Source organism: Vigna angularis, chromosome 6, assembly GCF_016808095.1.
Source record: "Vigna angularis cultivar LongXiaoDou No.4 chromosome 6, ASM1680809v1, whole genome shotgun sequence".
NCBI classification, from domain to species: Eukaryota; Viridiplantae; Streptophyta; class Magnoliopsida; order Fabales; family Fabaceae; genus Vigna; species Vigna angularis.
Genome location: NC_068975.1, coordinates 10,105,449 through 10,121,980, shown reverse-complemented (window position 1 = coordinate 10,121,980; position 16,532 = coordinate 10,105,449). Strand labels below are relative to the sequence as shown.

Here is a 16,532-nt window from a genome sequence, read left to right as displayed (position 1 = left end):
TTTTTAAAATTACAGTAAGCAAATTAACTTGGTCTTAATTTAATTATCTTTCAAAAAGTGATTAACATTTGTTGTATAATGCCTTAGGAAACACATTTTACATGTATGGTGTTTAAGGAAAAGTCCACCACTGATACTTATTTTAACAAGAATGGAGTTGTATGTTGTTGATTATTGACCATGTGGTTACTTCTATCACAAGGAAAAATTGACCCGAGAATTTGAAGTATTCATCACTTATTTTAATTCGGTAAAATCTTTCGTAGCTCGGATCATTGACCACATTAATTGGTGGCTAAATAAATAGGCAATTTAAATGCAATTCTTTTCGTCTTAACAAACACTTTCAGAGTAAATAAACTAGTAAATAAACTAATTTCTCCCATTCCATTAAAAAACATTAAATTAATTTTAATCCAATTTACTTTTTAATTCCTTTTTTATAAATAGATATTGAAATTTTTCTAAAACTGCCGTAGAAAGTTACAATGTTTAAATTAATTAATTACATAGTAAATTATAAAAATATTTTTTATTTAGTTTTATTAAGAGGAAAAATTAATTAAAATTTAAGAATAATTAATTATAAAGTAACTAATTCATTAAAGTGAAAATAATATTTAAATTTATTTTTTTAGGTAACATTTCATAAAGATAAATAAATTTAAAGAATACTTAAACTTTTATTATAAGTTTATATTTCAATATAATTTTAATTCATTTTGTTAATATCATTAATAAAGTATTAAAGGTTTTAAGGTTAGTTTAAACTAACAATTAAATACAATACTTTTAGGATTGACTAATACATACCTCACACATAATTAATTTTTATGTAATTATAGAATGTAATTAATTTTTAATAACAAGATTGTGTTACAATATTTAAATTGATGAAATGAATAATTTAATTTTAAAATTTTAATATTTATACTTTTTTAAATTGTTATAGTAAAAAATTAATTTTATTAATAGTAATAAATATATAGGTGTATGACTGATTATGCATATAGGCATGATCAATTGTTTCTCATGAGATGACGATGCATGCATTAGTAGTCCAGTATCTTTTCTCAATCAATTCAGTTCAATTATGCATATATTACATTTGTATATCTCTTAATCAATTCAATTCAACTATACACGTTATAATTGGTCATATATAGTAGGATAAATTTGTAAAATACAATTCACAGAAAAATACGTATTAATTTTTAAAAGAACAAAAATTTGAATTTAGTCCCTAAATTGGTAAAACCTGATAAAATAATCCCTAATTTAGTGTAAATTGATTTTATAATTACATTTTAATGACAAAGATCATGTGGAATTGAATAGAAGAATAATTGTGGCACTTTTATAACCATTGGTGTAAGGTCTCAGAAAATTTAAAACCTCCACCTGTCAAATCACGTCATTAATGCTCTAAAACCCTGTCCAGAATTTGTATTAAAAAACGCACCCACACCCTCTCGTTCTGAGCACCATTTAATGCACCCTCGCCACACGTGCAGTGCCATTAAAACACACTCACACTCATTCTGCATGCAACTGCCAATTGTCACTCTGAAACATTCGAAAACGTTAGTGGAATCCAAGTGGCAGCAGGTGAATGGACGTTCGTCCTACGTGGGGAGAGAAATTAATTTTCTGAAAAAAACTTTCCCACTTCTCTGCATGCTTCGTCTTCTTCCCCAAACTCTTGATTTCCAAATTCCCTGCCTTCTCTCTAGAACCTCCATCTTCTCTCTACCATAACTTACCTTCTTCTGCTCCGATCCAATTTCAGAGACCGTAGAAGCGATCCAGACGTCATAAGCTTTCCATCAAACCGAACAAGTTCAAGTTTTGAATTCTGGTAAGTTCGTCCCTTAGCTGTTCATTATTAGGGTTCATGCAAAACCAAATCTGGTTACATGCATTCTCTTTATTTGAATCAAGTTTTGATTCTGGAATTTGTTTTAGTTCGCAAGAAGTTGAGTGGTCTGAGGATAGAAGTGATAGTTGGGCGAATCCGGGATTTCGCGTTAGGACGTTCGTTCACTACTAATCCAGGTAAGGGAAGCTTATTAAGTTTAATTCATGTGTATGTGTTGTGCTGTATGAAGTATGTGAAATTATGAAGTATGAAATCTGTATGATTAATCTTTGATGTATGATCTGGATGATGAGATGATAGATGAAATTTATGAAATGTGTTATGATATGAGTAGTTAAATGCATGAAGGTTTATACTGAAAAATGAGTTTACTGTAAGTGAAATTTGAAATATGAAATGCTATGAAAATGAACGTTCGTTATCGAACGGTCTTTGACCGTTCGGTATTTGGTACTTCCCTTGAAAACAGAATTCTTTCATTTGGAAAGAATATTGAGTTAGGACAAACGCCCGCTTATATTAGTCTTACGTTTGAGCGTTCGGCCAAACGTAGGTGCTCTGAGTGTTATGCGAGAAAGTGAGAAGCTTAGAAAAATACAACCTTATATACTTAGTCATTCCTAAATAATTCTCTTCACTATGATTACCTTATAAATTTCTGTTTCTATTAATATTCCGCACCAGCGATGGGTCTCGACCCAAAACGTTCGTTATGAGTGGCGCTCGGTCTTATACCGAACGCTCGTCCTTACACTTGCTTACCAAACGTATGAAAATAGCGTTCGTCCAAACAGTTAAATAAATATCTATTACCGCGTTCGGTCATTGACTGGCGGTTAACATCTTTTATAAATTCGTATCCGTTATCAATATCGAAAAGCCTTGCGATGTCTTTATTCATTTGGATTCGATCTAAAGTCCTTGAATTTAAATTATTCTAAGTATCATTTGAATCGTTCTAGAATCAGTTCATTTAACTGATTCAAGTGGTCATGACGTTCGTCCTTGGAAAGACGTTCGTTTTCTTTCTTTCAGAAACGAGTATTTCTCTGTATCATGATAACGTTCGTCCTCATTATGAAGAGGATTGAACGCTCGTCATTTTATGAAAGTGGAACTAAGAATGAAAATGTGATTTAGAGGAAATTGTATAATGTGCGAACAGTATAAGAGATGAAACTATGATTATGGAATTTGAACGAGCGTTCCAAGGAGGAACGTCTCTATGATTGGAATATGAGAAGTTGTGTAGTATGACCATGGTAAAGCTGCTGATGGCAGTTCATCCTGATGTTCCGTGAGTGCTCGTCCTCAAGTAGAGGGGAGTAGGTCATGTGTGGGAACGGCAGGAGGTCCTAGTCCTAATGAGTACTTTGGACTGATAGGGCTAACCTCGGGTGGCAGCTGTTGAGTGTTTCCAGTTATCACATCACCTGGTGCACGAACGCATGTAGATACATGGATTCATACAGTCCGGACGGTCTGTCTTATGGGAGTTTGAATCGAGTATATGTGTTGTGATATTCTATGAATGATAATATGCTATTTGTATGAATGACTTGTGAATTAAATTCAATAAGCTTACCCTATGTTATTTCCTTGTGTTGTCGTTCGTCCATGTACGTCCGTCTTGTCTATGCAATGATCATCCGTGTGGATGTGAGCAGATGGAGAGGCGTTGCTTGAAGAAACACTAGAAGAAGAAAATTTGGAGGACGCCAATCTGGTCATAGTAGAGGTTAAAGCTAAGCCCTAGAGCGCTCGTTAAGTTGTAGCTTTTAGTTTTTCTGTTAGCTTTTTGGACGTTCGGTTAAAGTTTGTAAAACCGTTCGTCTTTAAACTTTGAAATACTGCTGTATGGTATTTTATCTCTGTACTTAAGCACGTTCGGTTTTGAAATTTTTTTTTAGTGTAAGACTGCATGTTTTAACTGTTAATTGTAATTAATTCTAAATTATGGGGATTACTGTATTTTGGGATGGTACAATTGGCAACTAATTTAAACTTTTTATTCTTTCTTTCAATATATGTAAAATTTAAGAAAATATAGATTTTTTTATTAATTAAATTATTTGAAATTGTATAACATTATAATTTAAGAAAATATATTTATCAATTAAATTAATTCAGATTTATAATATGTTTTGTATCACCAACATCGGTATTTATCTTAACCAATCATTTGTTAGAATTTTTTTTAATATGCCGCCATCATTATGAGTTATTTTCTATTAATATAAAAAATTAAATAACTAAAAATGATAAACAAAGTTCAACATCATAAAAATAATTCTAAGTAATTCCAATCTAAATAATAATTAATAAAAAAAAACTTTCGATCTAAGCAAAAGAAAAAGACTTCAGTAATATTAATTGAAAATGTTTGACAAAAGATCAATTAAAAAATTAATTCTAAATTTATTAACAATTATTTAATATTTAAATAATTTTGACATTAAATAATAATAAAAGCGTTTTATCTAACAAGTTAAATTAATGTAAATTTAAAATATCAAATTAAATACTTCAAAATAAGATGAAATTAAATTCAAGTATTATGAAAACAATATAACAAATTGATCATTTACCCCATTCTTAACCTTGAGGTAAGATACACATTAAACATTGTTGAGGTGTGAATAATATCAACATGACAAGGAATTTATGTACAGTTTAGACATGGATTGAAAGTAAAACAAAGAACTACAACCTAAATTGATCAGTGCTTTAGTGAGCATGGAACTGATGATCCGACCACCCCACCAAACCATTATTCTAAACACCTTCCCAAGATCTATTACATGGTTCATGGTACACAACACAGAATGTACAAGGAAAATAAATTAATGACAAAATATATAGCTTCTGGGAAGGAGAGTTCAAAGTAAACCTCACATAACAAATAAAATCACTTCCTACCCAGCCTTACCAAATGCTGCTGATGTTTTGCTTCAGCAGCCTTATCAGCAGCTTCCCTTTTCTGTGCTCTCTTTGCCCTTCTGCCTGTGCTACTTTTCCCAACCTCTTTCTTTTTCGGCTCTCGCGATGAACTTGCTCCTGAATCCTGGATGTTCGCTCGGTTAACTGGCCGAGCTTCTTGTCGACCAGCCCTGACGTAGCCGTTATCTCCCCATCTGCGGTTGCCGATACGAAAACTTGACGAACCACCATAATAAGCTCCATCCATATCATCGTCCAGGTCCTCGTCCTCATACTCGTACTGATAATAATCTCCTAGTTCCTCGTATGCATCTTCGTGAACCACGTGTTCGTCAACAGATAAAGGTTTGAACCATGAGGCACGGAGTAGCAGACAAACACTCTCCTCAAACATGTAATCTTGAATGCTGCAAGTGTAAGAACATCATATAGCTTGGAATAATTGTCAAACAGAAATTGTAAATATTCAACAATTCACAAATACAATGTTAAAAGTTTAAGCAGTTGCCGAAGCTACATTATTTTCACTATTTGTTACAATAATGTTTAATAATTTAGGTTGCTTTAATAAGATATGGTAGTAATTTTTAAGGATATTAGCATTTTGTTATACTAGTCTTGAATAATAGTATAGAGGATCCACTCCCATACAAAACTTGAAACGGAATAAAATAAAAAAAAGGTACTATAACTACCTGCCATCAAGCGTGCGATGAATATTGAGAAACTCGAATGGATGTTTACACTGAGGACAAGTAACTTTCTCACGGTACGTAGCCCATCGAAGAATGCATGTTACACTGCACAAAAATCAAGTAAAACTATAAACAAAAATATGCAGAACAAACATTACAAAATGATGACGATGATGACAAAAATAATGGTATCTAAATTTCACAAGCTAGAACAACTGATACAATATTATTCAGCAAAAAATTTTACCAGCAAACTCAACAAATTTACATAAGAACATCGTTTATTTTATATGAAGATATACCAAGTTTCTAATTTTCTTCCCGGGTATTAAAAAAGGCAATTACATACCCTATATAATCAACTATGATGGGTAACAGCCATGTCAGAATTTAGAGCAGAGATCATTACACAACAGTGATGTTTTCAAGTCCAGTAAAGAGTTACTCATAAAAAGATTTCCACAGAAACAGCATCTTTTTCATGAGAGATGCTTTCCCCAATCATTAACAGAAGCTTGACGGGCCAGCCAACAATTTCCAAGTGTTAGTTTCCATTGCTGTGAAAGAAAATGCATGGAACGAAAAGGAAATACTACCAAATCCAAATAGAACAAAATTTTCTACAATGCTCACGTAATTAGCCAAAAAGAGCATTTAGAACAAAAAGGTAAAAATACAAAATCATATAAACCTGTTTGTGTGGAAATGTAAGTGTAGAATAGCATTAAAAATTAACTAAAATATGTCCACTACATAATCCAGATTTAGATTTGGACCTATACTTTTTTTCAAGGTTAAATATGTCATTCATTCACATTTTTGTAGGACAATCTCAAATCAGTCACCTTTTTTTATAGGTCTCAATTTTTGAGAAATTTAATACAATCAAGTCATTTTGGTTAGTACTATACTAACAATGTTAAAGAAGTGTCACATGACAGTTTGCGGCTTTTTTATCTTTTCAAAAACTTTTGAAGAAATAAAAAAATTGCCACGTGTCATTGATTTCGTGTTACGTGATAGTGTGATGTGGCAATGGAAGTGCCACATGTCACTATCACCATGTCAAGTGTTAGACTTAGTCCCAATTTTGTTCTATAATTTTATTTTGTCTCAATTCAATCCTAATTTTTTTAAATTATTTAATTTTAAAAAAATTGGGATTGAATTGGGACCAAATAAAATTAGAGACACCAAATTGAAACTAAGACAATGACACCATGTGTGATAGTGAAACACCAAATTGAAACTAAGGCAATGAGACTTGGTGTGACAGTGAAACATTACACTGTCTCTGCCACCACATCATATTGTTACCGCCTCATGACACACATGACATCAGTTTGACATGTTGCAAAATTTTATTTTTATAAAAAGTTAAAAAAATAAAAAATCAACAAAAACCACAAACTGAGACATGCCTCCTCTTTATCGTTGTTAGTCCAGATAAAATTTTCTAAAATAGGGACCAAATTGAAACGTTTGAGAAAAAATGGGACCAATTTGAGATTTTCTTACAAAAATGGAAACGAATGACATGATTTAACCCTTTTCACAATTGCTGGCACAGGACCAATATATACCAGATCAATCTCATGCAGTGACAAATTTCAGCCTATTCATTTAAAGGAAATAAAAGATCCTAAACAGTTATTGCCTCCACCATATAAAGCACAACCAATCACTTGACTCCAAAATTGCAATTGATCATGATATGTATCATCGTTGATCAACTGAGATAACTTGAATAGATAGGATATGACTGAATATATATTATGAAGAATTCATCACATCCATGAATGTAAAGTAAACAACTGAGAATGTTCTAAAGCAACCCTTCCCCCACAACGAGGAAAATTAAACATCAGTTACAATTTTGAAATCATCGTTACAGAAACAAACATTACTACCTAAAGTAATGTTTTAGGTAGTATTTTAAATCTAGATCCATTTAATTAAATTGATTTTTATTTTTTGTAGATTTGGATTTAAGTCAGTTTAACGGAGACTATTATATGTAACAAATTCAAATTCAGACTTATTTGCATTCATTTAGTTGTTAATTTTTTCACTAAATAATTAAGATATTTTCAAGATAAAACTGACTTGGGAGAGGGAGTAATCATATGCATTGACTGATAGCACAAAACAAGACTATTCTAATTATTTGTAGGTCTTTCTATAAATCAGGCCACATAAACAAGCTCTTAGATCAGACCAAGCTTTTAAAACAGTTATAATTTGGTTTAAAAAGTGGCTTGTAATAAGTAAATAGGCCAACAACATACTGGTTGGGGCCAAGGATGCCCCTATTGAGGCCATGCCAATGATGTTCCAGTCCAGGTCAAGTCAGCAAAGCATTGATCAAGACCTACTTGATAATGCATTGGCCAAAGTCGTGTTGATGATGATCCACTCAAGGCTGAGTTGGGGACATCTTAACCAAAGCTAAGAAACAGATGACTATGCAAGGCCGAACTAACATTGCCCCAAGGTTGTACAAACCAAAGAGGCACTTTGCAGATAGAGTAATAAAATGTTTAAGAGAAAATCAACAAAAAAATTTCTAGACCAATTGATTTCATAGGATGAAGATGTATTTTGCCTTTCTTTAAATCCAAAAAGATATCCCTTCGAACATCCAATCCAAATCCAATTAATTGGATTGGATTTAAAATTCAAAACTATGGATTTAAAATTAAAACGAATCAACTAGAATGGACTTAAAAGCGATTTGAACCAATATGATTATGAATTGGATTTGTGGATCTTTCCACACCCTCAATTTACATACCAACCGAAAGTACATACCAACTGTAATGCAGCCACAAACTTGCCGTTGACTTCAATTCTCAAATCCAAAGCATAAAAGATACTATAAAAAATGTCCACACATGAATTAAATGATCTATGTAGCTCAGACATAATCCACCCCAACTTAAATGAATCGGTCCTACATGATTAGGTTAAACACGAATAACATCCAAAGTACAAACGTTTTAGAGGAATTTTGTTTTTCCTATTTAATTCAAGGAAGATAAAACAACACCATCATTTGGAAAGGGGCACTAATCCATGTCATAGAACAACAATAAGAACCGAAATTCCAACTAATTCAAAGCAATTGAAACAATGAACATACCATACATAGAGATTCAAGAAAGTACATTTTTCACAAACTCAACTATGAAAGCAACAGCAAGAGATTGTTCAGACAAACCAGTATGCGTGCTCGCAACCTTTTACAAGAGCAGTTTCCTGCAGCACTATCTCATCCAGACAAATAGCACAGATTCCCCCATGGCTTCCATTACCTACCTCGTGAATCACTGTCTCGCTGTCTTTCTCACTCTGAACATCAACAACACAGCAAACAAAGAAACATTAAATCATCAAACAAATTCTATTCTGACCTTTCCAACCCCGGAAAATATAACATGAACAAAATATCAGATTAAATACAAATAAGACCCACCAATAACATAAATTCTGAAAGTTTAACATGAAAACCCAATTGGGTATCCCAAAATCATCCAAACAAAGCAGAAATTAAACACATGGATTGAATAAAAATAAGACAAACCCCTTAGAAAGAAGGAAGAAATATGCATACCCATTAGCTAGAAAGAAGGGGAAAATACCAGATCTTTGATTGTAAGGTCCTGAAAATCGTTGGTGAGGACCTGTTCGCCTTGCATGATCTTCTCGAGTGAGGAAGTCATAGTGACAGATCCACAAGGTATAGAAGAGAATATAGTGGTGTGTGCTAAAACGCAGAACCATACAAATAGAGAAACCTGAAGAAAGAAGGGAAATCAAGAGTAATAGAAGGAGGAGAGAGAAGGAAAAAAGAAATATGCTGAGGAATTATTCTGTGATTCCAAAGGGATGAAGGAAACAGTAAAAAGATTGAAACTTTACAACAAGATCTCAATACCAAGAACTCCAAATTTTAAACCAACACACAAGGAAGTTTTATATATTTTCTATAATTTCTTACATTTAATCTAGTTGACTAGTTTTAATAATCTTGCAGTTGTTATTAATCAATTATTTTCAGTTACAAAATTGAAACCAAACTTTGTTTGCAATATTCAAACACTGAAACAAATTGTATAACAGACAATTTCTTTTATTTTTTAACAAAATCATATTTAAATAATTTATATCATAGAAAATTTAGGGGATAAAAAATGATAAAATAAATTTTCTTTTAGCTAGGTCGGTGACTTTTTCAATTTTCCTGTCACGCACAGAATAAATTTGAAAAAGTTTAATAATGACAGAGTTAAGGAAAGTTAAACTCCATCTTGATCTATTTACGTATGTTTTAAGAAATCATATATAACTAATAATTTATATTAGTAGTATACATGTTATTTGCTTCGTAAAATATGGAGTAAAATGTTAATATATTTTCTAATATATATGTATATATATCATTTTCAAAAGTAGTTATTATATTTTTTCTAATAATTTTTTTTAATGTTATTACCTAATCGATCCTAAAAGTACTGATACTTAATTATAGTAATTACAAATTTTAATCAAAAACATGTGAATTCTTAATTAGTTAAATTTACTAATTAAAATATTTAATTAATTATTATTAATGTATTACTTTTATCTCTTATTTTAATATTATGAACAAATTTTAAAAAAAATTGAAAGAGACGAATAAAAAATATACAATTTTTGTAAATTATTTATTTTATTTTATTTGGAAAACAAAAAGACAAAGTTGAGCTTGATTGGTCTTGAATTGTGTGGAAAACCTGAGACTTCTAAACACGTGCCATCTGGAGTCTAAAAGCGAAGGACACGTGTGCTAGTCCTTTCTTAAGAAGAATCTAAATATTTTTGTTTCATTTTGTCTTTGTTCTGTTTCCAACACTCTTTCTTCCACGATGTTTGCCTTTTCTTTCTCTAGAAAATAAAACGAAAATGTAATAAAAGCAACACCAATGAAACTTTTAAAGAAAAAGAAATTAGGATTTCTTTTTGGAATACATTCTTTGTAATATTCTAACAAACATATTCTTCTATTTGAATATCAAAGTCCACAATAGAAGTCTTGATTTAGAATTTCCATCTTGAAATGTTGAGGGAAATTTTTCACTAACTGAGTCAAGCATTAGTTAAGAAAATATACGTCATTAAGTGGTTTTAGTTAAGAAAATATACGTCATTAAGTGGTTTTACTGAGCAAGTGATGATGTTTACTGAGTAAGCCACAATATTATAAATTTCTAAACTTACTTCATTTAGTAAGTATTTGTTGAGTAAGAGAGAAAGATTTTATATATAAAAATCAATATTTGAGATGAAAATGTATGGATGGTCGAATAGAGTCAAGGTGTTAACATAATCCACTATTTTGTGTGGGTGTATTGTGTTAAGTAGAATTAGGGCATGTGTTATAGTCTATTGTGCATATGTGTGAGGCTGAGTATAGTTAATGTCTGTGTCATAATCTACTCTAGATGTGTAAAGTCAAGGCATACGTCGTAATCTACTATGATAATGTTTATTTAATATATTTACTTATATCAAAGAATTTAATGAGTTTGATTACTTTAAAATTGGTTTTAAAAGATTCACCCTTTCTAAGTACTTCAAAAAAATTCTTATCAGAAAACTAGATGTAATTTATTTAGGAATCAAAATTGATAAAAAATAATAATAATAAAATAAAAGAAAGAGTGATCACACAAAAAATTTATATTGATTCGTATCTCAACAAATCTTACATTTAGTCTCAATTATTCAACCTTATTAAGCACCCAACATAAGAAAAATGTATGTAAGATAAGAAATAACACAAGATCAACTCTTATATATAATCAAGAGGATATGTCGTACCATTGGATCATACCAAGAGAAAACCAACCAATACAATCCTTAAAAACTCAAATGGAAACAAACGAGAAACACTCCATCAACTAAAGAAAAGAAAGATGTTACTAGAAACAAAAAATGTGATTTAAGAACACAACACATTCTTTTCTTAGAGAAAAAGTCCAACAACCTGTGATTTTGATTAAGTATTGAAAACCACTAAGTATAAAAACATGAACATGTTTCATTTGAAAGACAATATTTTAAATCAAAAACAAAATCATGAAAGATGCAATTGTTGTATCTAACAAATGAAACAACATTGTGTGGTCTTGTATTACATCTAACCTGGCACAAACATGTTCAGGCAATAAGCAAATAGAAGTAATCTAACATTGTACTGCATGAAAAAACATATACATACTTATTTTGTGTTGTAGGGAATGTCTACCACTTCCATTTGTTAAAATGATCCATTAGCCAAAGGAAAAGTCATATAAGAGGACTTTTGTGACAAAGTTAAAGCAAATTTCTTCAACAACTCCCTAAATTAAGCATTCTTAACTTTGAAAGAATCGTCTACTTCGTACGACATTCCATCTTAAGAAAAACAAAGTAAATGCACACTAGAAGGATATAAGTACATCCAACTTTTAAGATATAGCTTAAATAATAAAAGAGTATTCATTGCTTCATGGAATGCATTAAATACATCCATAATATCAAATTCTTCGCATGAAAGAAAAAGTCATTCAAAAGTAGTTGAATTTGCTCAATAATCATAAACAATTTTATAATGACTACTTTCTTCAGAGCCTATATAATGTTTTCAAAAAGAAGAAGAAAGAGAGAGACCACATTCTATATGATAGAAGATGCCTGAAGGAGATGTTGAATGCACGACGAGAACCTCCTTCGAAGCTTATAGTTCCAAAATGCTATGAAATTTCTAAGCCAACTAAATCTTCAAAGAAGAACATTGTTCATGTTCAATCGAAGTTAGAAAAATCTTACATTCAAGTTCCCACATTTAACCTCTTTAGTAAGCGAACGTGTGATCTATGATCACCAATCATATATGTTGATAGGGGGAGCAATATAAGTGTTAAACCCAATCCCTGATGTGTTTGGGTTTTTTATGATGACAACACATTGATTGTAACAACACATATATGTTTTCATGACAACAATAGAAATGTGTATTTGTGATTGATACATACGTTGGTATGTAAATGTTTCTTTATGATTGATACATATGATGATATGTTGTTTGGTCTGCATATTTTTATGATCGTAATTGTGTTTTTATCTACTGCATGCATACTAAATGTTTTTGTGTGATAAAACCACAAGCACAAAGCAACTCTGTATGAAATAATCGATTATAGTGATGTTGTAATGAATTAAGTTTATCAGATAGCTTAGGTTTTAAAATGTGGCAAAACAACAAGTTTTAACCGATTACATTAAGTGTAAAATCGATTAAAACTTGTGTCTTTGCAAACATCTTTCTAGATTGTATTGTGATGAGTTTTGTGTTGAAAATGTTTTCAATATGCCTAAGTGTTGTACTTAATCGATTACACATTTTATGTAATAAATTAAGTTTGTTATACTTTGAAAACTGTTTGTTGATAAGTCTTAACTGTCTCAATGGTCATACATTTATGTTTTTACTTACGTGATAAAATCAATCGATTACATTATGTGCTTAATCTGTTAAATCTGTTTGAATGTTTTTTAGGTGTAACTCTGTTACTAATGTAACTGATTACATTATTATGGTAATCAATTAGATTGTGAATGTTATGAGAAAACTATAAATTGATGCATTGCACACTACTCTAAAGACTTTTCATCATTCTAAACTTTCATATCTAATATTTGTGAATTAAGAAAAGAGATACAGGTGTGCTGAGACGCTCCAAGAAACAAGATACACAGAAGTTGATAATCTTGAAGGTTTCTTGAAGAAAAAATTTAGGTTTTCATTGGTGATCAATTACTGCACTACTAAGGTGTACTCTTGACTGATCAAATTTTGTTTTTAGCAATCTTGAATTGTGTTGTTCCCTGTGCGTGCAACCAGGAAGAAGAGCGTTGAGTTCTTTGTACTTTAAGAGGTGTCTCAAAGGGTAACTGCAGAAGAGGATTGTTCTTGTTGTACAATTTAGTTGTTGGCTATATTAGATTAGTGAGTCAGAGAGGTGGTTACACTTGAGAGGTGGTCTCTATAAAGCGTTGTTGTAAAAACTCATATCTTTATAGGGTAATTGGCTTTCAATCTCAGGTTGATTGAAAGGACAATAGATGTAGGCATTGAGGCCGAACCAGTATAAACCTCGTGTTTGTATTTCTTTCTTTATCTCTTTTACTTTCATTGCATGCGCTTTATTGCTTAGATTTCAAGATAGATTAAAGATCATTCTAAGTTTGCGAAAAGGTTGAAAAATTAATTTTTTTTTATTGATCACCAATTCACCCCCTCCTCTTGGTAAGAGAAACTAGCCATATCTTTTCTTGCAATTGGCATCAGAGCTGGTTTTTGAAAATTACTCAAAAAATAATCGATTACATTTTCTGTGAAATCAATTAATTGATCCTGATGGTCTCTGTTTCTCAGACCTTCGGTGAAGGTGCTTTTACAAACAGACCTCCTCTGTTTGCGGGAGAAAATTATACTATATGGAAAATAAGAATGAGAATCTTTCTTGAATCTATAGATAAGGGCGTATGGGATGCTGTGATTAATGGTCCTTTTGAGCCTACAAAATTAGTTGATGGAAAACCTATTTTGAAAAACTTTTCTGAGTGCAATCAAGAGGAAAATAGAAGGGCTCAGTATGATATAAAAGCTAGAAATGTTATTTCTTTTGCACTTACCATTGATGAGTTTTTCAGGGTATCAACGTGCAAAAGCACAAAGAAAATGCGGGAACTCCTAGAAGTGACTCATGAAGGCACCAATGAGGTGAAAAGAGCTAGAAAGAATTGTCTAATCCAAGAATACGAGATGTTCATGATGAAGGCTGGAGAGAATATCTATGATGTGCAAAAAAGGTTCACCCACATAGTAAACCATCTGATTGCACTTGGCAAAGTATTTGAGAAAGAAGAAATCAACATAAAGATCTTGAAAAGTCTTAATAGAAGCTGGAAACCAAAGGTTACAACTATTTTAGAATCAAGAGATTTTACTACAATGAATATGGCCACACTCTTTGGTAAGCTTAGGGAACACAATTTGGAGCTAGGAAGGTTGAGAGAGGAAGAGGAGACTGAACAAAAGCAGTCCATTGCTCTCAAAGTATCAAGTAAAAAAGCTTCAAGAAGCCACGAGTCTGATGATGATTTTTATACAAACATTCTAGAGAAAGAAGTGATGAACAATATGGTAAAGAAATTTACAAAGTTCATGAAAAATAGAAATATTGTATCTGATTTTTGCAGGTAACTCAAGAGGAGGAAAAGGGAAAGGAAAAGCTACAACTTTTACATGTTATGAATGTGGAAAGGAGGGACACATCAAACCTGAGTGTCCAGATTTGAAGATGAAGGAGAAAGCGGATGAGAAGCACAATCAGAACAGAAGGATGAATAAGCAAAGGAAGGCCTACATAGCATGGGAAGATTGTTATTCAACAGGATCTTCAAGTGATGAAGATGACCAAAGCCTAGAGGAGGAGACAAACTTATGTCTCATGGCTGGATTAGTCAACTCAGAAAGCAACAACAATAGTTTCAAAGATGAGCCTATTAGGACAGATACTATCAACTGCTGGATGCGTTTTAGGAACTCCATGCTGAAGCAATGAAACTTCAATATAAGGTTAATCGATTAAACTCTAAAAGAAAAGATTTTGAATACATAATTAATAACCTTGTTGAAGAAAATGATAAGTTGAAAATTGAACTTGACAAAGCTTTACAATCTACTATAAATGCTAAATCTAAAATTAAAGTTGTTGAGAAGGATTGTAAAGATTGTCATGCTCATGTTGAAAACATTGAATATCTAACTAATACACTAGCTAAATTTACTCTTGGCATACACTGAATCATGGCATCATCCTCCTCTCAAAGAAAAGGAATCAAAACTATCGAAAGAAAGAATATGTATCGTGGTCTGAATCTTGAGGGGTGGATCAGTGATGACAACGCTCAAACAAATTTCATTGACAACTAGAGGATGAGGAGAATAATCCCTCATAAGTATGTGAAACTCAATTTCTTCAGGAGAGAAGGATTTACATTCCAAAATTGGCTCAACAGACAAGGCTTAAAGAGGTTTGTTGAAATGGCTGACCCATGGTGTTAAACTGATTTTTGTCGCCTAAAATCAGAACAAACTAAGTTTCTCCACTAATGTAGTAAAGGGACAACCTAGGTATCAATCCAAAGACTCGGCTAAAATTAAGCTTTAGAAATGTAGAGTTTAGTCTTGTATTTTATTTACTACCTAATTAACTACTGCAAGGTGGGGAACGAAATTAAATGAAACAATGAAATTTAAAAAGAAATGAATAAAGCAATTGAAGTCTGTTTAAAGAAAAATAACAAAATAAAGAAGTAAAATGCAAAGAAATAAAATCTGAAACTTAAGCTAAACTATAGAATCTATGTATAACAGAACAAAATGATAAGTGAATGCAACTAAAACTAATCTATGAATGCTAACAATTGACAAAGCAAGGAAACTAAAATTAAAACTCAAAAAGAAACTAAGGATGCAGAAAAGAAGTGGTATATACATGTATCAAAACCGAAAGAGTGGACATTAAATTGAATGAAAGAGTCTCAATTCCTCTTTAGAAAGACATTCCAAGAAATGTAAGCCCTCCTTGGGGTCTTTTGAGTTCATATTTCAGAACTTAAAATGGAAATTCTCACTCAATTATTCAATCAATGCACACTTTCACAAGAACAGGAATACAACACTGAAATTGAAATCACACATACTGGAAAATAGAAAGAAACAAAATAGAAACACAATAGAAAGAAACAGAATAGAAACACAAAACCGAATGAATCTTTATGCATTGGATTCAACTCTAACTCGAGAAGACTTCTCGGTAAAAATTGCTCAATATAGAGTCATTTAATTCCAAAAGGAATTATAGAATGCAGAGATACAGAATCCAATTCATTTTCTCAGAACATAACAATGGCAGAAATCAAAA

The 16,532-nt window shown here is 31.6% G+C and overlaps 1 protein-coding gene across 1 annotated transcript; it reads right to left on the bottom strand.

Moving 5' to 3' along the window:
- Positions 1–4,540: 4,540 nt before the first annotated feature.
- LOC108346153 (uncharacterized) lies at positions 4,541–9,423 on the bottom strand. Its single transcript, XM_017585172.2, has 4 exons — positions 9,156–9,423; positions 8,735–8,865; positions 5,515–5,619; positions 4,541–5,226 (listed from the first exon to the last, which is right to left on the bottom strand). The coding sequence occupies exons 1-4, from the start codon at positions 9,234–9,236 to the stop codon at positions 4,788–4,790; spliced, it is 756 nt and encodes a 251-aa protein (XP_017440661.1). The 5' UTR covers positions 9,237–9,423; the 3' UTR covers positions 4,541–4,787.
- Positions 9,424–16,532: the final 7,109 nt, after the last annotated feature.